General features: G+C 41.3%; 1 protein-coding gene across 11 annotated transcripts in view; it reads left to right on the top strand.

Annotated features, from left to right (window-relative positions):
- PLCB4 (phospholipase C beta 4) overlaps positions 1-24,886 on the top strand; it is a 177,609-nt gene extending 152,723 nt beyond the window's left edge. For 9 of the 11 annotated variants that reach the window (XM_054629428.2, XM_077176300.1, XM_077176293.1 and 6 more), the window contains 10 exons: positions 1,614-1,663; positions 1,786-1,851; positions 2,199-2,314; positions 6,128-6,203; positions 11,656-11,831; positions 16,425-16,526; positions 17,667-17,724; positions 18,196-18,282; positions 20,320-20,356; positions 23,073-24,886. In XM_054629428.2, the coding sequence (XP_054485403.2) occupies positions 1,614-1,663; positions 1,786-1,851; positions 2,199-2,314; positions 6,128-6,203; positions 11,656-11,831; positions 16,425-16,526; positions 17,667-17,724; positions 18,196-18,282; positions 20,320-20,356; positions 23,073-23,161 (857 nt within the window). In that variant the 3' untranslated portion in view covers positions 23,162-24,886. The remainder of the gene's footprint in view (positions 1-1,613; positions 1,664-1,785; positions 1,852-2,198; positions 2,315-6,127; positions 6,204-11,655; positions 11,832-16,424; positions 16,527-17,666; positions 17,725-18,195; positions 18,283-20,319; positions 20,357-23,072) is intronic. The other 2 variants (XM_077176301.1, XM_077176302.1) reach the window with 1 other exon arrangement.

Genomic DNA, 24,886 nt, shown 5'->3' on the forward strand with positions numbered 1-24,886 from the left:
GCCATGGAGCCAGACCTGGACAGCTGAGGAAATGTTCTGTGTAGTGGTTCTATGCAGTAAATGCTTTAAATAAAATCCTGAGGAAGCCTGCTTAGAAGCCCAGCAGCCTGATGCAGGCCTGAGGTCTCAGTGCCTGACACTCTCCTGACTGCAGTTTTCATCCCTATTCTTGCATGTTAAAATAGAGCTGCTCATTTCTATGTCCCATGTAAGGATCCTTATTTTGTGTTTCTCATCTCTGTGATTTACTAGGATCTGAATAATTCTACTACTGTTAAAATACACAGCTCATCTTGCTGTTAGAAATTACTTGAGTAGCAAAATGGGGAAGGCTTTCAAATGCACAAGAATGTGGGGTTTTTTGGTCCCAGATTTTCAGTAAGAGTCAAGTCACTTGTGGTTTTGAAAACTTCAGCCTCTATCTGTGCCTGCATCTGCTCCTGTCTCATTTACTAGACTAATGTTGATACCATACACTTGAGCAGAGTCTTATGCTCCTAAGAAAATATTCATATTCCCTAAGGAGATTGCCTACCTCTCCTCCCCCCCACTTTTTTTTTGCCTTTTCCAGTGTCTGAGCATTTTCCAGTTAAATTCACCTTAAAAGCCAGAAAGTCCTTTTCAAGGCAAGGGAAATCTTACAGTCCATAGACATTATTAAGAGCAGTTAACTAAATATGTTTGCAGTGTATTTATACACAGGCCAACATTTCTGTGTGAAACCTCAGGAAAACCTGAAAATTACAATTGTCATGGCATTGTAGTGACATTTTTATTAACACTTACATGTAGGATGTGCTTAGTAGTTTTCAAAAAGCCCTTAATATGTCACAAAGCATTTATTAAAGTATAAACATTAAACGAGATCAGGTTTCGTTTGCATTGCAGTTAAAGTGACCAAAACATTTTCATTAATTTCACTTTCATTCTGCACAGTACTGTTAGTCTTGTGTGATTTAAATTTTATCAGAATTTTCACTTCTTTTGGTTTTCTGTTTCTCCTTCATTTTTTAACTCTCCTTTAGTCTTGGAGCACACTTCTGCTCCTTCTCCCAATGCCTGCTATTAAGCAATGTGCAAATTTTATTTCTGTTACCACACGGGGTGCAAGTTGATTTTTCCCTCCTGTGTTTTAACCGGAGGAGAAGCACACCTCAGTTTTGTAGTCATGTAGAGCCCTACAAAGGAAAATTCCCTCTGCAAGAAGTGGTGCCAGAGCAATCTCCAGCTAGGGACCAAAATTCTGAAGGTGTTTTAATATTCATAAATGGTTTGCTGTGTTTGCAAAAATGACCTTTTTCAATTCTTAGATTGCTGTGTTTTGGCACTTCAGTCCAGAACCATAAGAGATTTAAATACACTCACTGATTCAATTCTTTTTCCACAAGGCAATTGATTGAAGAGTCCATGGGAAAAGGAAATTACTGTATTTTAGCTAGATCTTGATGAATAATTTTCTCATTAACCTGTGATTATTTTTTTCATGTGGTGAAAAACATTACTTAATTAATTGTTAAGTTAAATGTAGGTTGCTGTGGTAGAACTCAAATTTTGAATATGAGATATAGTAGTATGTATAAAGTTTTAGATAAACTGTATCAATACCTTCCCAGGTATAGACCTTATTCCTCAAGTGAAGATAGAAGATTTAAAGCAAATGAAGGTAAGTATTGACACAAGCTTCTCAGGAGGTGCTCCTAATTTTTGTTTTAAGTAGCCAGGATTTTACCTGGTTAAATTCAATATTTAACCACAGAAGAATTGATCCATCTTCTCTTTTTTCAGGCTTATATAAAGCATTTAAAGAAACAGCAGAAAGAGCTGAATGCCTTAAAGAAGAAGCATGCCAAGGTATGATCAATCAGAGTTCTCTGAGCCTCATTTTAGGCAGTTGCTCACTAGCACAGGCAGTTCCTAATTCAATTTTAGGGGAAGACTAAGGGATGGTAGCTGGAGTCCCAAGACAGGCAGGTATGTTTTACATGCACTGAAATGTGCTGCAGGGAGCACCCTTCCCCTTGGGCAGCCCTTTGTGTGCGTGCCTGAGGCTGGGTGCACCTTGTGTGACCCATCAAACACCCAAGGCTCACCCTTCCATTGTCAGCACTGGCCATTTGTACACTGATATTTCCTAGGCTGTAAGGAAATTGCCCATCAAATATCCAGTGACCTAATGGTAGGGCCCTGCTGTTTTCCAGGAGCACAGTGCCATGCAGAAGCTGCACTGCACACAGATTGACAAAATAGTGGCCCAGTATGACAAAGAAAAGGTGTCATATGAGAAAATGTTGGAGAAGGCAATCAAGAAGAAGGGGTAAGATTTTTTAAAATTATTTTTTCTTTAGATTTAAAATAGATTTGATCTCTTATGCTATTGTGGCCTGTAATAAAGTGTTCCTAAAAAAGGGCATTGGAGCTTGAAACAGCATCATACTTCAGCCTGAGAATGAGCTCTAGCAATGGTTCATAAATGCTGGACTCACTCTGCCTTTCTCCAGTCTTCTGCTGTCAGCATTTTAAAACTGAAAGCAAAGGATTTGCCTCTAATTTTATTTCTGTGTTCTGGGTGGTCTCATGCACTCCCCAGGCAATGTCACTGTTGTGTTCAGTGAGAGCACACTCAGGTCCTCAAGAGCTCTAGTCACCAGAAAGTGGCAATGTTTGGATTTTAGGGGAAAAGCTGGCTTTTAAATCCTGAGTGTTTGAGAATAATAGACTCTTGCTGTGCTGTTGAGTTGAAGTTTCTTTTTGACAAAAAACTTACAGATCCTCAGCAGGGATAAACGAGTCTTACCCCTTTGACTGGGGTGGAGTTGTTTTGACTTGCACAAGCTGATGGGACATTATCTGTGTGAGTCTCCTGTTTGTCCCAGAAAGGTTCTGGAAGATGCTGATGACTTCACTAGAATTCCTAATTCTAATTTGGAGCTCAGTGGCAGGACCTGCTGCTGCCTTGCTGCTGCCCTGGCAGCAGTTTCTGCTCTCCACCTTTCCCTGTGTCACTGGAATTTCATTGAGACAGCAGGAATTACTTGAGTTCCATACCCAGCTATGCTAACAGTTGCTCCTAATTTCATATTGTTGTCAGCTGGCAACAACAGCTGGCAGCAGCTCCCTCACTGAATACTGAACATAGATGCCTGTTTGGCACTGGATTCCTCCAAGAATGCTTTTTCTATAAATCACTTGGAATGGTGGAGGGGTCTTGAGTGCACATGTTGTAAACTGCCAAAGGAACAGAAGCAGGACTGTCAGAAGTAAACAAGGTAAGGAGAATTCTCCTCACTGAATTATTGAAAGCTCACAGTTCATGCTGTACTTTTTTTGTTCAAGACAGGAGAGCTGTAAGCACACAAATACTTATAATCTATGGAGTTTCTTCCAGAAAATCACTACTTCTCCAAGCAGAGAGGGGACAGCTGCAGGATTGATTAATTTAATGTGGCTTTGATTCAATCTCATTGAATATAACACAGAAGGTTACTGATACAGCTGGATTTTTGGTTACAGTCAGGTTATTTCCTACAGTGGCAGAGAAGTGAGCTCTGGGCCTTGCACCATAATTATTGTGGGGGCAGAAAGGTTTCCCTGAGCTCTGGTATTTAAGAATCTCGGTGTTCCTGTTGGCCTGGGAAGGAGCCAGTGCCTCTGCCTGTCCAGCCAAAACAGCCAAGGAAGGTGTGCCAGGAAGTTCAAGGTGGAAATGGCTGTGTCTGTGCAATAAATATGGGGAAATCCTGGAGAACAGTGCTTTCCAGATCACCCCAAAAGGGGACAAGTATCAGAGCAGTCCACAATTTGATTCACAGTTTGAGGTGACTTCATTGGCTGCCTGCAGCATCTTTTCTTAATTTTATAATGCATGGACACCAAAGCCTTTATGCTAGTTTCATATTATGAGTTAAAAGTAAAACTGGAGATGACCACTCCAGAAGAAGCTCCAGTGCAAGGCCAGACACTGTTCCTTACCCCAGTTCCATGCTTCCATGGACTCCAGAGCTCCCATCACCTGGCAGCTCTTTCAGTTTTACAACACTAACTGTGTGCATCTGATGAACAGCCAAATCAGAATCAGTACAGACAGACTTGCTGTGAAAACACTTTTTAATGCCACAGCAAAATATTTTGAGGGCTTTCTCCAGGGTGAGCCCTGAAAGCCCATCCTGCAAGGTACTTATGCCCAGCCCAGCTGTGCAGGGTATTAAAGGACATGCTCAAAAGTGAATGAACTGGCTGACACTTAGACATTTTATTCAGCTTAAATGACCTGATGAATCCAGAGTCCTGGGTTCAGTGGGTACAGGACATGCTCCATTTCCTTGGCTATCATTCTGGAGCATTTGCAAGGAATAAAAATTGTAAGAGAACTTGTAGAACATGTTTTCAAGGCATTCATATTGAAATTGTCAGATTATTTCCTGATAAAAAGGCCTTTGATAGGTGTAAAGACAGCTTTCTCTTTTGATCTTGTTGTGCACTTTTTTTATGGTCCATTTCTGCCACATGGTGTGACAAATGCCAACTGCATATTGTTCAGCAAAGTAGGATTTTTTTAATCACATGCTAATTCACTGACAGATGGACAGGATTTTGCTCCCTGTGCTATTTCTGTCATGCACTTGAAATGCTTACAAATCCCAGAGGGGCATATGGGAATAGGATGGTTGTGCTCCCACTCTGAACTGGAGTCAGGGCACATAAAGATCCTTCTGGTTGATTGGACTGCCCAGAAATCCAAGTGTGTGTGTGTGTGTGAGCTTGGTAGGTGACCCTGGATTGGGCTGGCCCTTGCTGTTTGTCCCCAGCTGTGACTCTGTGGTTCAGCCATGGGCTGTGCCACCCCAGCTGGGGACAATCCCACTTTCCATTATTCCCAGGCTCCAAACGGGCTGGGAGCTGCCTTGGCACAGGATGAAAGCTGTTTCCAGAGGCAGGATCAGCTGCTGGTTTGGATGGCTGGGATTCTAAGAGTCCAGTGATTGAACCAATGAGGCTGTTTTGGGATGAAGTATGTCTGATTCACACCTCAGAATCAGTGTCTTCATACTGATCACCAAACCAAACATTCCATGGCAGCCACACCCTGATCCCAGTGTTATCAGAGACACTTCCCTTTCAGCTGCTGGGCTTTTCAGGCACAGGTAACAATGGCCAGAACCTCTCTCTATGACTTTAGATTGCTTCCAAAGTGTCAAATCAGTGTTAGACATACCGACAAAATTTCCCTTGCTCTGGGTAGAAAATACATGACTGGTGGCCCTTGGGAAAACAAGACACACTATTTTCAGTAAGGGCTTTCCTGGTACTGTTTGATGATAAAATTTTCTGCTAATTTCCATAAGTTTAGCCATACTTTGATATGAAAATAGGATTTAAACTTGTTAAGAGTTTAATAAATCTCCTCTTCTGGAGCAAACATGGATTAATGTGGCTGCAGTCAGCAATGACCATCATTACCAGGGCCAGCTGCAGCTGATAAATGAACATGTCCCTGTCCAGACACAGAGCTGCATCACTCTGCAGCAGTGGTGGTCCAACTCAGAAATGTTACAGTGGTGTCCAAACAGACTTCTCTTAAAATGCTGTTTTATTCCAGTAATAATTCAGGCCCCTCCTTTGCATTCACTTATTCTCACAGAGGGACACCCACACTTTCTGTAGGTGTCCAGATTTAGTGCACCCACATCACCCTGGGAGGTAATTATTGAGATTGTATGGTTTTCTCTGCCTCAAACTAAATGTAAGTAACCAAATTACTTTAAAAACAGAGTCTGAAATCATGGCAAGGATAGGCCTGTAAGTTTTCAGGCAGAAACTGGTTTCTCTTGGCAATGTATTATAAGCCTGGAAAAGGAACAAAGTGTCATAAATGGAGATGCCTGACACATCCTCAGCAACAGAATAATTACTGGGCCAATCTAGAATTAATCATGTGGTGTTTGAATTGACTGATCATTAATCCAACAATATTTTGGAAGTTGTGAATGGATTGCCAGAAGAAATAATTTCATTCCAATACGGTGCAGCACTTCAACTTTGATTAACATTTTAATTAGTAAGTGCTGACTGAATGGGGAGATGTTTAACTTGTGGCACACATTTGCAATTTTTCTTTTTTTTTTTTTAGAGGAAGTAATTGCGTTGAATTGAAGAAAGAAACGGAAATTAAAATTCAGACACTAACATCAGATCACAAATCTAAGGTAAGCAAACAGCCAATTTTAACACATGCAACTTCTGGAAAAGAGATTTTGAGACCCAAGTGGTAGTTAATTTTCTTGGAAGCATATGAATAATTTTCAGCAATAATAACACGTTGAAAAGAATGGGAGTAATTGAATGTCTAAAAGTGTTTCTTAAAAATTTTTTTAAAGCAACATCAATTTCCTGCTGTTTTGAAATTTTTGAAGAAAGTACTATATTCATGCCTCGTGAAGTGAAACTGGTCATTTGTGTCAGCTCTAGTTAAACAAAGAGAATATGTGTTATATGAAATTTGGATGCTAAACACATTCCCAAAATACATACATAAAGAAGTCTCTATTTCATTTTCCATCATTGTTGCTTTGGCCTTGGTATTCAGTTTCTTAGGGAATGAGGAGCCCAAGCTGCTCTTGAACCAAATGCCTTCTTATTTCTAGTGTTCTTATTTCTAGTGCCTTCTTGTGTTTAGTGTTGTTTTGTTTTGGTTTTTTCCCATGGCTTTGTTGCTTTGTTTTTTCCAAGGTCCTGGGGAATAACAGTGCCCTGGGACTCAGCCTCAGCGGATTTGGAAAAGCTGTTCCCAACTCCTGGCTCCCCTGGAGCTGCTCAGAGCTGTTTCCTCTGTCCTTCTGTCCCCCTGCTGTGTGCACTGGCTTCCTGTCCCTTTGGAAGGCTTATCCAGGACCTGCTGACAGCTTTGCAAGCAGACTAGGGGTGCCAGGGACACCAGGAGCTCACCCATGTACAAAATCAGCTGGAGGGAGGGCAGTACTGGAGACTGACCCCAGTAAAAGCTGAAGCCTGTGAAAAGAATTGGACAAGAACAGAAAATACACACGAGCACAGTCACATCTTTGGGGCTAGAACAAGTTAATTTTTATCTTGCCTTCTTTGAACTTTATTCTCTGGTTTTATTATTTCATGGGGAGAAGATCCTCATTTTCTAAACAAGGTTTGCTTCCTGCTGCCCTCTCAGCTGTAGATGTGGCAAACCCCCCAGGAACAAAACCTAAAGGACTCTCTTTATCTCTCTTCTTCCCCTATGAAAGTCCAGAACCCTTTCCTTAAATAAAAGCAAATTTTAAGTTAAGTCAAAAAACCAAAAAAATTAATTCCTCTCTTAATGAAACAAACTCTCTGAGGAGCACTGGCTCCCAATCATCCAGACATGAGTTGCAAAACTCATTTGAAATTACATTACACAGAAATCTATTTGCTCTGATCTCTCTCTCACCTGAATCACTCATAGTCTGGAGTTAGGTGTCATTTGTACACAAGGAACATCCAAATGTTCATTAATCTTCCAAATCCAATAAATGTGACTCATGTTCTCCCTTTCCACGAATATATTCAGTTTCTGAGCCCTGTTCCTTTCAAAATCCTGCTTTCAAAATGGTTCCCTTTAATTTAATCCATACCTGGAAAAAAAAGATTGATTTTTTGTCCACTCCCATGTCAGGTTTTAGGATGACATTTTGAAAGGAGACTTAAATGTAAGATTTGAAATGTAAGACTTCAATATAAGACTTGAAATTTCAAGCTTCTGATTATTGGATAATTCCCAAAGAACTCCTCTGCAAGTCATCCCCCTCTGAGGATTCCTCTAATGATTTTCAATGTCCTGCTCACTGTAGTTCCATCAAAATTCTCCAGATTATTCACCAACCTCTTTTGTTTCACCTGCTATATGTGGCCCCTTGCATTATTCCTGGAGATCATTCAAAGTTTGCAAGCAACAGGTTGGCAAATAGTGCTCAAGACCATAGGGAAATTAACTCTTATCTTAGATGAAGGTAGGTGCAATTAAATTAGATCAAATTCTAAGATGCTGAATGCATTACACTGATATAGTGGGAGTTTGATTAATTAACAGTTGTTCAGCATTTCTCAGCATTTGGCCCACTAATTTTGATATATCAGATTCGAACATAATTCATCTTTAATTACAGCTCATGTCCTCCAGCACAGCTCTGTGCCTGCAGACACCTTGAGCACCAAAGAGACCTTTTCATCTCCAAAGCTCCTCCTGTCATGAGGAAACATCCAGCCCGAGTTTGACATAAAATATTGAAATGAAATCTGAAGGTCCCAGCGTGTACTTCCCACACAATTAACCTAGCAAATGCAAATTACTCGCCTGCATTAGCAAAGTAGGTCCCAATATCAAGAGGGCAGAGGATGAAAAGAAAAAAAGGGAAGATTACTTCAAAGATCATTCCTGCTTGAACTTAGTGACTAAACAAACTTCTTGCATATATGCTGTGCAGAAGAAGGTTCCTTATCAGGACTTTAATTAGTCTCTTAGGCCCGGTGTAGGAACAGATGAAAGGACAGGCTTACAAACTCAGGCTGCAGAACAGGGAGGAAAGGAAGCTAATGGTTGTTTTTCCTATCCTTTAGGACAAGCAACACTGCCTTAATAGCAGAAAGTAGGACAAGAGCACAGCCCAGTAAAAATTAAATAGTCATTTCAGCTATCCTGCTAATAAATTGGAGACAAGCACGGATGCTCTCTGAATTTACCACAGCTGAACTTTGAAGTGTATCACAGATCTGCAGCAGAACTGGATTTCAGATGATTTAATGGCCATGAGTTTTAAGTTCTTCACAATCTGAGTCAAATTGGGTATTTAAAGTCTTGTGACTGGTGTTTGGCACATCCCTTGCATCCATCTCACAGGCTATATCTTGCTGTACCTGAAATGAGACTTCTGCCTTGGTGGAGATGGAATAAAAGAAAGTTTCACATTTCAAGCTTCACAGGAAAGTTTGTTTTACAAGGAGGTGTACCTGCTTCTTAGACTGCCTGCTGCTTCTGGAATTAGCAGCACATCACAGCACATCTGTCCACAAACACAGGCAGGGTGTTCTTCTGATTATTTCCTCCTTCTTAGATTAAATACTTTATCTAAGTATTCCTCACTGTCACTTTGCAGGGTTTGTCTTTGGGAGCTGGACTCAATAATTCTATGAATATGATATGATCCTGTGGTATCAGTGTACCTGAGATTCAGAATTCCTGCCTTCAGGCTCCTCTGTGGTTTATAACATTCACCATTTAAAACCAATTATCTCATTATTCATTTGCAATGAGCCCTTGAGTCTTTGTTCCTGTGTTTGTTCTGGCTTTGGAAACTCTTTACAATTAAGTCACAAAATACTCACTTCCACCATGCCTTTCACTATTTATTTCACAATTTATTTATTTTAGTTTATTGTCATGCTTCTCTTTTTGCGCAAAGTTCATTTTGCATTTTCTCTACAGTGTAAGGAGGCCTTAAGTAAAAGCAAACTCTTGTTTGTTTACTGAATGCCTGTGGTGGTGGTGAACACTCACCCAGCCTCCTGCTGCCTGGGCCACATAACAGCACTTGTCTTTGGGAAACACTGACAATTTCTGTGACTGTGGGAGTTTTCTGAGGCACAATCCCTTGGCTGCTGTGCTCCAAATTATACCCAGCATTTTGGGCTGATCTACCTGCACCATTTTGAGTTCAGATCGTGGATGGAGCTGATTCCATCTGGAAACTCTGTATTGAAAATAAGGAATGTGTTTGCCTAAACCCTTCAGCCATGACTTTTAGCTCTCCTGAGTCCATCCTAAGTCCCCCTCGGGGTGGGTAAGCCAGATGAGGTCACTGTTGAGAGGAGATTGATACAACCTAACTCAAGTGTCTTGGTGCTTGAGGCCCTGCAGATGTGAGAGGGTCATTTCCAGAGAGTGTGAGAGTGATAAATCCTGCTTTGGACCTGCCCACGTTTTCCCAGCAGTACCAGGAGCGTGGGCTGAGCTTGGCTCAAAGTGAAGTGCCTTAGGTGGTGCTGTGGGTGAGCTGCAGTGTCTGCCCCTCAACCTCTGAAAAATTCATTTTTCTTCTTTCACAACATCCAAGCATTTATTTGTACTCATTTTCAAACTGAATCCTCATGTTTTTCAGGCTCTGAAGGCAGTGCTGATGAGCACCTTATTAAAAACACTACTCCCACAAACTGCACCACATCCTTCATATCATTTCACGGCTGACAGGCTCTGGGCTTAGTTGTACACTTCCCCACAGGCACAGAAAGAGGCATGGCTCATTTTGCTGGAGGCACAGTGACTCTTAAGCATCCTGATCAGTTGGGTTTGTGTTAGTCACACCAACTTCTGCCTCAAAAGGCTTTTGTTGTTTTCTGCAGAAAACTCCAGGTTGCTCTCCATCAGCTGCTTTTACCTGTTTTGATACGAGACTACCATTTAGCTTTAGTAGTTAAGTGCAGATCTGGCTTTCAGGTAGTAGCAGTCATCCTGCTCTTTCCAGAATTACTCACTTCTTTATTTCATTAGATCCCTTCTTTATTGGGCAACATGAGCTTTAGGTGAGAGGCCTTCAGAGGAGCCTCTCCAGGGCACAGTGGAGACTGGGGCTGATAAAATCTCCACTTTTTTCACCTTCACCATTGTGTGCATGACAATCTGTACTTCATTATGTAAACTCCAGCTAAGATATTTAGCATAATTCTCTCACTTCCATTTTCTCACCATTCTCTCACTTTCTAAGCAAAATGGTGGCAATTTTTGTTAAAAGGATCGAGTTTCCTTTCGTGGAAGATGATCCAGATGGTATTGGTTGTAGTCGAAATGATTACCTTAAGGTGGATTTATTGGGAGGCCCATTTTGTATACCATTTATGGAAAAGTAGGATAGCATATCGAAATACTTAAAGATAATCATTAAAGGTTATTAAAACATATCTTTCTATTAACTTCTTTTTGAAATCAATGAGCGCGAGATATTATAATAACAACGCTGGTGATTTAGGCTTCTTAATACTGTCTCTTGGGAACATTCCAAAACTTTAATCTCATTATTCTTGTGAGGCCTGGGAGATAAGCAAGAGAAGAATACTTGTCAGATTCCCTACTGACTTAATGACTGTAAAACAAAGATAGGTAGCCCATCTTCAGATTCAGGTTGTACTAAATACAGGATTTCTCTGTAAATGCTCTGTGTTTGTGAAACTGTCTCCACAAAATCAAAGGCTATCTTTAAGCCCTCAGAGAAATCCTGCTCACTAGGTTTTTCCATTGTTAAGTTCAGTACTTTCCATACATATATTTTTCTTGGCAACAAAAGCGTGAATCTGTTTTATTATTCACTTGATGTTAGAGAAGGTATTAAAACAATGGTAATACAGTGAAGAGCCTATTTATTCAGCCACTCTATTCAGGGCACTTTAGGTAATAGTGTCTTAATAGTAGGGTTTGGTTTACATCGTTTTTATACCCACCCAGCAGTGCTCTCAGTGGCTTTGCTGTCTGTGAAGCAGCTTCATTTGTGCAACTTCATTTTTCACAATTTAGCTTTGTTCTTTAGAACCTGTTTTATGCTTGTCTTTGCCTCACCTTCAGCAGCAGGAGGAGTTGCTCTGTCTGGAGCCTCTAACAGAGCTGGTGTTACCTCCCTGCAGGTCAAAGAGATCGTGGCTCAGCACACCAAGGAGTGGTCTGAGATGATCAACACGCACAGCGCCGAGGAGCAGGAAATCCGTGACTTGCACTTGAACCAGCAGTGCGAACTGCTGAAGAAACTGCTCATTAATGCTCATGAACAGCAAACCCAGCAGCTGAAATTCTCCCATGACAGGTGAGCAGGGCAGTGCTGCCAGATAATGAGCGCTTGGTTTAGGTCTGCTCTGTGTAATGCTTTAGTTTTTTGCATTGATAGCTCCAAAGGCACTGGGTGAATGCAGGGTAGAAGTGGAACAAACAGCCATGCAAGGTTTAGGTATTGTCCTGATGTAAGACGTGTCTGCTGGGGAAGGCGGGAACCTCTCAGAATGGAAAATATGATCCCATTTGCCGCCAAATTATTATACCTTGGAAATCACGGGGCTGTCAGGCAGAGCTGTGGGAAAAGGAGCAGCAGTTCTTTATTGTGTGTAACAGACAGACACAGACAGACAGACACAAACAGACAGACAGACAGACAGAGCAGCAGCCCCAGAGCAGATCCCAGCCCCGGCCGCTCCTGGCCGCGGCCGCTCTCCCTGCGCTGCAGTTCCAGGCGCGGCCACCAGGGGCGCTGCTGGCTGCCGGCCGGGCGGGGGCGCTGACTCCGCTCCAGCAGGGGGCGCCGGGGCTCGGCCGCGTCTCCCTCACGCGGCGATGGCGGCCGGGCTGGGCAGGGCAGCGGCGGGGCTGAGGGGAACCTCGGAGCGGGGCTGGGAGGGCAGGGCCAGCAGGCCCAGAGGGACACAGGAGATGCAGCAGAAACTCTGCAGCTCTAGCAGGAGCTGGGGTGTGAGGTTACAGGGCAGAGAAAGCCCCTGGAGCAGGGGCAGAGGAACGGCGCGGCCTGGCTTCCGAACACAGCCCGGAGAGGCTCCCTCAGAGAGGCTCCCTCAGAGAGGCTCCCAAGGGATGCGGGGTCCTGGATTTCCCCCTGAGATGGTGAGGGTCCCTTCCAGTGAGGCTGGGCATCAGTAAGGTCCCAGTGCAAGAGCTGCTCTTAGGAGCAGAGCCTTGCTCGCAGTAGGAGAATATCATAGCAGACAGAACCCCCCAGTGGTGGCGAATTCTCCCCACAGCAACCACATCGTCCCCCCTGCCAGAGGAGCTGAGCCCAGCCTCACCCCCAGCCAAAATCCCCCTCTGTCTCTGCCCTCCAGAAGAAAGCCCCTCAGCTAGGAGAGTACACCTGCATTCTTCCCCCACCTTGGCCATTTATTTTGTTTCTCTTAGGTACTTGGTCATTATCGTCTCTTAGCAACAAATGGGACAAAATTCCCTGAGAGAAAGAAAAAAGAAAAAGGAAAATTCTAACCTCCAACAGGTAGATGTAGGAATGGGCTTCTTAGCTGATTTAGATCATCTGAACCTCCTTAAAGGCAGCAGGGGTGATGAAGCATTTGTAGTTTGCATTGACTTTACCCAGGAACTTCAATTTGGAGGCTGAAAACCAAGAAGTATAAAATACAGAAATATCCTTTGGGGACTCGTGTTTATAGCACTGCTGGCTGTAAGAAACATCCATGAGAAGTGAGGTCAAAAGGGGCTGCAGGATAAGCTACATTAGACTGATGTGTTATCTTCATACAATATTTTGCTATAATCACACAGAAGACGCTACATGACCCTAATGCTTTTGTAATTAACCATCCTGCCTATTTGAAATCAAATAAATGCACATTATAGTCACAGTGCTAAAAATCATGGTAAGTAGAGGAATCATTTTTTATTCTGTGTTCTCTTATCCAAAGCAGCCTATAAGCATATGGACATAAAATATGTGTGTACACAAAATATATATATTCATATGGAGATTTGTATGTAATTGTCTTCAGCACCCTTCACATAAAAATCATGGGGGGGGTGGGAAAGAAATGAAACAAATGACATTTGAAGAAGGAATTGGAATGATTTTTTAAATTCCTGAGTGAAAAAGCAGCGTGTCTCTGCGTCAGAGAGAACACATGCTGGGAGCTGCAAGCTTCTCATCCAGCAGAGAATTGTCCCAGCAAAAGGCTTGTACTGAGCTCATCTTTATGTTAATCTCTGTGTTAACCCATCTCTTCAGGCTGTCCTGCAAAACATACCCAGTCAAATAGCAAGTCCACAAACTTAAATTATTATACAAATTCATCATTCAAAAACTATTAGCCAGAGGAAGGTGCAGTCCTTGGTTCTGTACCTCTAAGTCATACGTGGTGGCATCAGCCCAGGAAATCATGTCACTTTATTTTTTTTTTGAGTCTTTTTTTTCATCCTCCTTGAAATTCATCAGAATGCTTGGAAGATGATTTACTGATATATGGTCTGTAAAAGTAATTTTGTTTTCCATACATAATTCCATGTTCTCTTAACTTTGCTAGAAGCTGTCCTTTCAGCCTACCAGTATATATATACTAAGGCAAAATTTTAAATTTTAAAAAAGCTTTTTTCTTATCATTTTACTGTTTGGGTTTAGAATTCCTGTGTCTGTGTGTTGTTTAAGCATCCCTCTATCATCTCTTGTACATGATTCTTATATTCTTAGCAATGGGTTTTGCTTTCTTATTAGAAATCATTTGTGTTCAGTCCATGTATTGCTCTGTGTTTAAAGGCACTAAGAACCAGATCTGATCATTTACATCCATATAAATATCAAGAAGCCTCTTTGTTCAGCTGTCCCAGGAGCAACAGCCTTCAATATTCTTTCTGCTTTATTCATTGCAATTTAGTGTGTTTCTGCTTATTTGGGAATTACGTGCAGACGGGGGACTTTGCTGTTACAAACAAATTTAAGACTGTGTCGGAATCTATGAATATTTCAGAAGAATTTGGACTGTGAAATATTGAAATGTGAATAATAATGCCCCAAAGAGGCATCACACTTGATAATTTGTAAACTTTTTAATGTAATCTATTGTGTGTAGGAGGACATGTCCTTACCTCTAGAGGCCAGGAGACAATCCGGGTCTGTCCCCAGGAGCAGGGGGATCTGTGAGGGCAGCGTGGGAGCAGAGCAGGCTCTCAGCAGGCTGTGCTCACCACTTCCCTGTCTCTGAGCTGGCTGATCAGCTGGATATCACAGCAGAGGCCACAGGGCTGTAGCAGAGATCAATAATCCCCAATGATGCCTGCTGTAGGAAAGGTGCTTTCCCTCCATGGCAGCACAAAAAGCAATTTCTGTCTGTGCTTTGGGCTCATTGAAAAACAAAGCAGAAGGCAGCAGATAGTGCTCAAAACCTGAAGCTTGTTGAGCTGCAGGGGTGCTGAGCCCCCTGCCTCCCCAGACTGAGTTCCCTTGCCTGATCTGGAGGTGGGGATCCTGCAGCAGGTCAGAAACTGGGGACATGAGGCTGTTATTCACAAGCATTATGTACTCCAGATAAAATAACCTAAGAAGAGAGAGAGAGAAATTGTGTGGTGGGTTTTTTTTTAATAGAAGAAGAGATTTCTATTTATTCAAACAATACTGGTGTCAGAAAATGACATGTTAATGCACTTTGATGTCATCTAAATATATATATAAATTCCAAGGATAGACTTTCATGCTGGAAGTTAAGTATCCCTTCAAAAGACATGTTTGTATAAATTTCAGAGGTGCAGTCACTATGACTCAGTAGGGAATCAGCAGCTAAATCGTGCAGTGCCACATTTTTCAGAATCCTTTTTTCTTTTTCTTTTCTTTACCATCCTGGCTTATCCACTTCTTCCAGTTCCAGGAATCACCACTGCCTGTGGGAGGAGAGTGTTTTTGCTGGAGACAGCGTGATGTGTTGGCCCTGTCAGCCACCTCCATGGCCAGTGCCTCATTTCTAAATCATCAGTGATGCACAGTAGTCCTCTAATCCTCTTAACTTCTTCCACTCTAAACTTGTATCTGATGCAAACAGGCTAAGTCAGTTTGAACACCTACACTGACTTTTTTCATATCCTTCAGCACAGTAATCAAAATAAATTATTTCAGCACTCCTCTTAAGACAGTGTGTTTGAAAATCACTTCCATTTCAGTGAGGAAAATAAAAGGTTTCATTTGAAGAAAGGATTGTTGGAGTGAAATATGTTTTCAACACATCATTTTTTTTAGAACCCAGACTAATTTTTGCTGTTACACCACTGCTTGTAAATCTGTATCCAGGAAATGTTCAACCTTATGAACTCTTGGAGAGAAAAGGAAAAAAAAGGCACCACAGCTCTTTAATAAAAATTTTTAAAAAGCTCTCTCTTTTCACAGGAAAGGCTAAAAGGTTCACTGAGCCAGTAGGAGAAACCAAACACAAGCCTGCCCATGGCCTAAACCCCTCTTTTCAGGCCCACAGGCCCAAAGGAGAAGTTTTAAAAGGAAGAGTGTCAGCTCATACCACAACTAGCAAACATTGTTACTGTTGATACTGCTGTTACCTTCTGAATGCAGGATTCATACTTTTTTTAGGCAGTTGTAAAAGACAAATTGCATTTTTGATAGTAGCTTGTACTAGGACAACTCATATAATAGGGAGAAAAGAGAGTATTTTATACCCTTTTGCAATATTCGAAGTGTGAAAATGCTTTGAACTCATCTTTCCAACTATATTCTCTGGAATAAATGGAGATTTCTGGTTGCCTGCTCAAACCGTGTAAGGAAGGGAATTTCAGTGTTGTTTGTTCCTTCCTCTTCCTTAATACTTCAAGGGAACAGTAGCCCCAGTGCAGAGGAACCCAACCTCAGAACGTTGCACCTCAGGCATTAATGACTGTGTTTGCTTTTGCCCAGGGAAAGCAAGGAGATGCGTGCCAACCAGGCTAAAATATCCATGGAGAACAGCAAAGCCATCAGCCAAGACAAATCCATCAAAAACAAAGCTGAGAGGGAGAGGTGAGGATCCCTTCCTGACAAGGGAAGAATGCTGCCAGAGGCTGACAGGGGAAGCTGTGGATTCATTCTATTAAAACCATGCTTTATGGCAGGAAGCGAAGGTCTAAAGATTGTGCTGGATAAATTTTTAGATGACCCTTTTAGGAAAAAATGTGATTTTCTCATATTTATCCATTATTAACTCTGATGCCCTGATCATCTTTGACTGACTAGAGTAGTCCAATCACACTATTAAATTTTAATTATTGTACTTCAAGAGCATTATATTTTTTTTGCTTTTTCAGTGAGATGGGGGCCTGACTGAGAAGGGAGTAAAAGCAGAATCTACACAGTGATGTCCTATAAGCCTTTGGGGTTTCCCCTTCGCTTTGGCCCTGCCATCTGGCTCGTTCTTTCCTTTTTTACATCCCCTCCCTGGCACTGGGCTATTTTGGTCCCACAGCCTGAGCCAAGTCCCTTGAGTGCTGCACAGCCCCAGCTCATGAGCAGGAGGAGCTGTCAGAGCCCTCAGTAACCGTTTGCTTTGTTGTGTCAGACCTCACTAATGACTGCCAGGTAAATCTGCTCCCAGATCTGAAAGCAGTTCTGGTTTGTGGGCTGAATCAACTGTTTGAACTATTTTTGTTCTCTGTCGTGGCAGAAATCTTGGGCAGAGACACTTGAGTTATTTTATGTAGCTATTAATATTATATTTATATTTTACATAAATCACAGCTTTAAGAAGCTTGCAGTATTGATAAGTGTAACTTCACTTATGATCATTGATGATTTTATTCCATTACCACTCTTAAGACACACACAGCACTTTTCTTTTTTTTACCAAAACTGACAGCAGCATGCAGCAAGGCATGCACAAATTAATGAAACAATTTGTTTGAAGTTTTGACCACCACTCTTGAGTAAGGAAAAAGCAAACTTCATTCACAGCAGTCAAGTCTTCAGTCATACTGCCAATACACTTGGAAATATCTGAGTGTAAAGTTCTGTAGCCAGAGGAGTGTATAATTTGCCATTAGTCCCACCTGGTACAGATAATCAGAAAACAAAGTACACCTGAAGAGTTTGTGATTTTCTATGTTGCAGTTTTGGGTTTCTTTTTTTCCCAATGAGTCTTCATGGAGAACATTTTCATTTTTTCAGGCGAGTCAGAGAACTGAACAGCAGCAACACAAAAAAGTTCCTGGAAGAGAGAAAAAGGGTAACTATAACCTTGAAAGTCACTGGGCACTGCTTCTGGACATTCTTTTTCATTCCTCTGTTGAGAGAATGAAAAAGATTCTCAAGATTCTGTGTTGAGACTCCAGCTCTTGTAGATTTTTGTCTTTGCTTTGTTGCACATGCTTGTAGAATAAAAGATCTGACATCTATACAAGGCAAAGCCATTTTAAATTAACAGAATTACTGCTCATTCCTGTGTGTTTGCCAAGTCTATGTATTATGTGCAATATGTATAATATGTATCTATTAATTATATCTATTAATTAATAATATAATAATATTAATTTTTTATTAAGTTTGGATGATAGACTAGGCCTTCTGTGATGTTTTATGCCACCTAAATGGGGCAAAACAGCATGCATGTGTGTGTCTTTCAAGCAGATTTTTATTTTACTTGTTAATAATGTGTTATATTCTCCCCCCCCCCCCCATTATTTTCTCTCAATCACAGCTGGCAATGAAGCAGTCAAAGGAAATGGATCAGTTGAAAAAAGTTCAACTTGAGCACTTAGAAGTTTTGGAGAAGCAGAATGAGCAGGTATCTTGTTTTAAAGGCTTAGGAGAAAAGCAAGCTAGAGAAAACAGTAACCAGAGTCAGGCTGAGTAGAATCCTTCTGAATGTAAGTCCTTACCAAAATGGGGACCTTTTCCTGGTCACTGCCTTCTTTGGGAGTCAAAATGAAGAGGTGGCTTAAATGATGATGCAGCACCAGGTTTGTTTCAGGTGAGCCCGTGGGAGCTGAGCTGCTCAGCCAGAGTGCCCTTTCAGCTGTTCAGCCACACTGATACTCCTTAGCCAGATATGACAGTCATTAAGGACCCGGCATATCCATTTTAATTACTCCCCAAAAGTAACTCAAGCAAGTCGGTTTACTTCATTTTGGAATTTACATTCCTAGTACTGATTGAAAAATTAGAGGAGGAACGTGCCCAGAGAGTTTCTGAACTCCGAGAGACAGTGAGTTTGGACTGAATTCTAGAGATGTACAGTAGCATGGGGAGTTTTATCTGTACTAGTACACCCTTTCCTAATTAAAATACCTTATTATTTTCTGCTAGTTTATAAGCTCTTTTTTTTTTTTTTTAATTGAAAAACTACTTGGCAAGGAAAGGGAAATTCTAATCTTACTTCTGGTGGAAGCAACGCTACATTCTGAGCAGTTCCCTTGCTGAAAGGTTGAGCCAGAAGAGCTGGAATAATTGTGTGGACTTGCAGTACTGCACTTAAAAATGTAAACTGCAAGGGGAATATACCCAGCAGTTCAGTGAGGTGAGAGAGAAGGGGAGCATTTAATACCCACTACTGTTAAGGGCTATGTACTCACTTCTTTGTTTGGTAAATATTCAGAACTTGAACTCTCTGGAAGACAAATTAAAGCCATCTTGCAGAGAGATAGGGAAGGGAATAGAACAGGCAAATCAGGTATTTACAGTGTCAGGAGAGAGCCCCAAAGCTGCAGCCTGGTAACTTGCAGGGGGTGGCAGCACTCTGAGATCTCAGGTGGCTGCCAGCACCGAGCCCCAGCCAGCACGGCTCTGCTGATCACTGCACCTCCTCCTGGGTGACAGCCACGAGTGCCACCCTGATCCTTCACAGGGCTGCTGTAGATGCCATCTCCAACATCCAGCACGAATGGAGCTGGCAGTCAGTCTGCTCCTGAGCAGCATCTAAAGGCTGGGAGGCAGAAGCTGGGGGAGGCAGGACCTGGGGGAGGAATTTGGACCATAGCAGATCTGTAGTGTCACTGTAAAAGCTGCCAGAAAAATGATGGGCTTGATCCAGAGCTATGGTGTTAACAGTTCTTTCTTTCCACTGGCTCCAGAGAGCTTTGGATCAATTTTTTAAGATACATAAGGAGAGGAGAGAATTATTCTGATTGTAGTTTTGGCCATAATGTGATAACCATGTTCTGTGTGAGGGAGCTGGGATAAGTGAGTCACTGAAGGGTCACCTCTTGGAGCAGTTAGAGTCATCCTCACCTGGGCTTACAGCTCTGCAGCTGAGGGGTGGCAGCAGCCTACGTGAGCTTGCTCATTTGCCATCTAAGTCAGATAAATTGTCAGTTATTAAATGGAATAAGCTCCTCTGTGTGCTGGTTATCACTCCTGTGTGGGCTTGTGGGGGCCTTCACCACAGGGGTTGTCCTTAACAGCTTTTTAACTCACTCTAATTTGATCCATCAGGGCATATCTTTCCATACATGCTGTTTGGACTATTTCCTTGTAGCCCCAAAAGTGCTCCAGTGCACCCCACAGCTGGCTCTGGTATCACTGTTACAGACACTGATGTATGGAAGTTAGTTGGATCCAGGGGGTGTTTGTTTAATGTGGATTTTGAAACACTTTTTTCTCCTGATTGAACAAGGCAAGAAAATTTTCATACAAATATACAATGGAGAAAAGTAGAATTATGGGTGGAAACAGCCTTCAGTACAAACTGTTGTAAATTTAAATTTGTTTTGTTTTATGTATGTTTTTCTTGCATTAATTTTTCAATATCACTTCAGTTTTCATTCATTTAATTTGCTTCTTGTTGTATTACTCGATTTTGACATTTTTATTTTTGTACAAACAGCTTTTGAAATCCTGTCATGCAGTGTCTCAAACACAAGGTAGGATGGACGTATAATAAGCAAACTATTATTTCAGTGTGCTTTCCTTCTAAATTAAATCATTATCATTGGAGCCCTCCTTGTAAATGCAACCATTGGGAAGTGCCATTGACACAGTGAGCACGGTGCTAATCTTGTTTGCACACAGATATTTGAGCCTGACACAATATTAGCAGTATTTGTGCTTTAGCATCTGAAATGCAGATGAATATGAACAGTGATGCGCAGAGGAAATATTTAGAGATTAACTTGTACATTAGCTGCTGTTACTGGAAGATCTGCTTAGAGTTCTAAATTGTGTCTGTGAGAGTGTCTATTGATCTAAGGAAAGTATTTTAGTGTTAACACACATATGATTAACTGCTAATGCTGATAGTCAGACAAAGGGTATCCACATATCTCAGTATGGTAATAAAATAAGTAATTCCACTCTAAGAATAGCCAAATATAGAATAGATGGCTGGAAATAGCTTCCTAGTGTCTGTGGAAGAGCACTTTAAAATTCACTTCAAATTCCAACATGTTACAAGCTCTGGCAATTACACTTTACGATGTGGCTGTGCTGCTGTGGCTTCCTAAATAATCGTTACTCCAAGAAATCCTTATTAACCCCTGTGTTTCCAAGGGAAGGAGCTGCACTGGGCTGGAACATCCCCTTGTGCAGCATTGCCTGATCTGAATTACTCCCTTGAACTGATAACATCTTGCACTACTGACAGCACCCATTGTAACAACATTTATTCATGGACACATAATAATGAAAAAACTCTCATTAGGCCAGGGGAAAAATATATATATTTTTTTTTTACTGTATGTGTTTCCTAGCTGGTGTGAGGTCTCAGTAGAGAGCACCCTGAACGCAGAGTCCCTTGGCTGCCCCTGACTCCATTGATCCACTGTAGGTTCCAGAGGCTTGTCCTGTTGGGTTGGTGTGTTGCCATTGGAATGCACTCTCTGACCCAGCCTCAGAACGGCACAGACGAGATCCTGCTCCTCTGCTAGATGCTAATGTGGTCTTTGAAGCCAGGTTCTCTAAAAGAATTCCATAGACAGTACACTGGGACACAGAATATTTATAGGACCCTGTGTGCCTGTAGTCAAGTCACAAGCCTGAAACGTGAAATGTGTGAGTCACTGAGAAAAAAACACCGGGTTTTGTTCTGTTTGGATGTTTCATTTCACACACAGGCAAAATCCAGCCAACATTTCAGAAGAGGTTGTCCATATTGATTTATTTATTATGTTTCCATATTTTCATGTTAAAATTATTTCTTCATTACTTTCAAGCTTTTTAAGTCATTTAAATGGAGAATGTCAATTAATTTTTAATCATATTTATGATGGTTGCTTTGCTGTTATCATAATTACTTTTTTCCCCAAGAAGATGATAAGGATGATTAAGCAAGTGCAGGGCTAGATTTTTCAAGAAGGCAGGTATGTCACATCTGCATAAATCCACATTTACCTTCAAAAGGAATAGAGGTGCACCCTCATTACTTTAGACCTACATCTGCCCATTTTCACCTATGCAAATGTGTGTTTGCACATCCAGAATAGGTGACTCCTTAAGTAGCAGCTTGTATAGCCAAGTTCCCTGTCTAAGCAGCTTTTTCAACTTCTGGGGCAATATAGTTTAAATAAATCAAGTCCCCTAACCATTTTTGCCTGCATGATGGATAATAGAGCAATTACACCAAAGAAAATAGTGCTTGGCTTGTCTCTTCCTAAAACTTGTCCTAATGCACATGAATTTGATTGTATAGATGGGTTAGGGACCTCAGGGTCCTTGGGGTATGAATTTAAATAGCTTCCCAGATTGAGAACCCCCAGAGAAAATGGTGATGCTGACTCTCAGTTCCTTTAAACTGCAGAGTTTCAAACCAAAACACGATGAGAGGAGGAGAGAGTGTGGCTCTGTGTGCATCTAAGAGAGAGAGAGGAAGGGAGTTTAAAAAGTGCCCTCTGAGAGGGGATTCCCAGGCCAGTCACCATTTACACACAGAGCTTTAACTCTGCCTGCTGAGCCCAAAGTCTGGCATGTATTCATTGCTGGATTTTGCATTATGCATTTGGATAGTGTTTCAGGTGGATTCAGGGTGTGTAATCCCGTGGAGCACACAGCAGTGCTCTAATCCTGAGGTGAAAAACACCCCCTCTGTAATCATAAGGATCTCCAGGTCAGACAAAAATGATTATTTAAAAAATATACTAATTTTTAAAAATACACTATTTTTAAAAATCGTGCCTAGTGCAAGAGAGATGTTACACTGATGGGTTTTTGTCATTCCTTGTCTTTATGAAAGAAACAAGTCCAGATCATGGATGAATTTCTGGCGTTAACACATTACAGTATTCTCACAACAGCAGTAAGAATACATTCCCAGACATTTCCCATCTGGAAAAAAAATTGGCATCTGCCTAACTTCTTCCCCAAAACTGGGGTTCTGCATTTTATCACACACTTCTTTAGAAAGTCAACCCATGACTCCCAGGATAGAATAAAAAAAAAATCCTAAGAATTTGTAGATATACAGATTACATCCAATTATGAAAACAGAGTGAGATGGGGTGGGGGGATGAGGGGTGTAACAATAATGTTGTTATATATCTCTTCAGTGTGCTTTGCCTGTGTTTCACTCAGACACTCATGTGAAACATGCTTCACTGGGAGCAGAGGGTCTAATGCAACACTTCATGCGGTTATTTTGGATTGCAGGCAAAGGAGATGCAGCAGATGGTGAAGCTGGAAGCAGAGATGGATCGCAGGCCAGCAACAGTGGTTTAAAGCCTCAACAAGCAAATTGAAGTTGGAGAGCACAGCGTCCTTAAAATGAGAGCAAAATTCAGAATATCATAGCTGAGGTTGAAGAGTGGGCTTTTGGTTTGGTTTGGTTTGGTTTTGGCAGGGGTTTGTTTTGGGTTTTTTTGTTCTTAATATATCGAGGGTAGCTACGGACCACCAAGTCTTAAGGTTTGCATGGTTTCTTTTTTAACACTGGGCACTGAATTTCCTTTGTTGGATTTCCATAAGAATTTCCTTTGTTCAGAAAAACCCCGACCCGAAGATGAAGAGAGCTTTTTAAACCCCATCCTGTTTCCCTTTCTGTATCTCACCAGGCACCTTGCCTGCGTCAGAATCCCAGGATCAGAGCCTCAAAACACAAGAGATACTGTTAACATCATCTCAGATGGCAGCAAAGCTGTAGCTCGAGTGGTGGAATTTCCCATTTGTGTTCTCATGTGTGCTGTGCAGAAGCCCCGTGCTGCCAGACCCTGCCAGGCCATGCCTTGTCAGATGCTCCACACCTGATGTTCCCTGAGCCCACTGAACGGGACCTTATGCCAAGTAGTAATTAGGATAGTAAGGAGTTGAGTTTGATTTTAAATTATATTTAAATGGGTTTTTTCAGACAGCAGACAGCAGACAGTTGAAAGGTAACTGTGTATATTCAAAAGTACAGTGTGTACAAAGTCATCAGCCAAATTCATCAGCTGCAGCAGTAACTTGACAAGGTATTTCTGCAGCCTAACGATGTCATTCACAAGTGCCATATCAACTCTAGCAATTCTGAGGGGAGCCAATATCCTGTAGAAGTCACTGCAGTGGATAACCTGAGGGAAATACAGTGTATTCGTGCCAAAACTGGTCAGTGCTCTGAGGAATTATGTATTAGGCACTTTAAGAAAAGTTTACATCCTACATCGCTTGTATAGAAATTGCATTTTGATCCTGTTGTTGCAGATCCCGGATACTACAGTTCATTGTAACTTAAAAGATTGTTTAAATGGCTTTTGGCAAAAAAGTTTGTAACTGTGAAAATGTAAAAAGTATTTATACACTTGGGAAACACAACATTGTAGAAAATCACATACATGTTGCTACGTGATAAAATTAGTAAACAGAAATGCTAAGAGTATGTTTGCATGTGATACAAATGCTACTAAGGCTGTCATGCCTACTATATGACCACAGTCATGCTACTAGCTGGTAAATACTGAGTAAATGTATGGCACAGAATTTTGTTTGATTAATTACAAAGACTTTTAGCATTACAAGGTCTCTATATATATGTGTGTATATTAATTACGTGGGCATTCTTGATACTTGTAGTAAAAGAGAAGTACATAACTAATTTAATTTTACACAGAAGTATTTATGCAGATTTTCAGAATTTCATATCAGGAATAACCTTTTTATGTCCATTAGATATAAAAACAATTTGCTAAAGTGTTAATTTGCATGTTTCCAGAGCTTGCTGTAGTTATATTGCAAAACAATGCATGTAAGCATTCGGCTTGGAATTTGTCCATGCTGCCAATTCAAAGATGACTGCATGGAAAACTGGTAGTTTAGAACAAATCAGATTTCTGATTTCAATGTACTAAGCACCAATTACTTTGTTGTATATGCTTGTACAAACAAATTCTACATATTCCTATAAACAAAATAAATGAAGAGAGATAATTATGTTATTGTCAGTCCTGAGATGAAACTTTCAACTTCTCTAATAAAAACCTTAAAAATGCAAA

Source organism: Agelaius phoeniceus, chromosome 3 (genome assembly GCF_051311805.1).
Source record: "Agelaius phoeniceus isolate bAgePho1 chromosome 3, bAgePho1.hap1, whole genome shotgun sequence".
Taxonomy (NCBI): Eukaryota; Metazoa; Chordata; class Aves; order Passeriformes; family Icteridae; genus Agelaius; species Agelaius phoeniceus.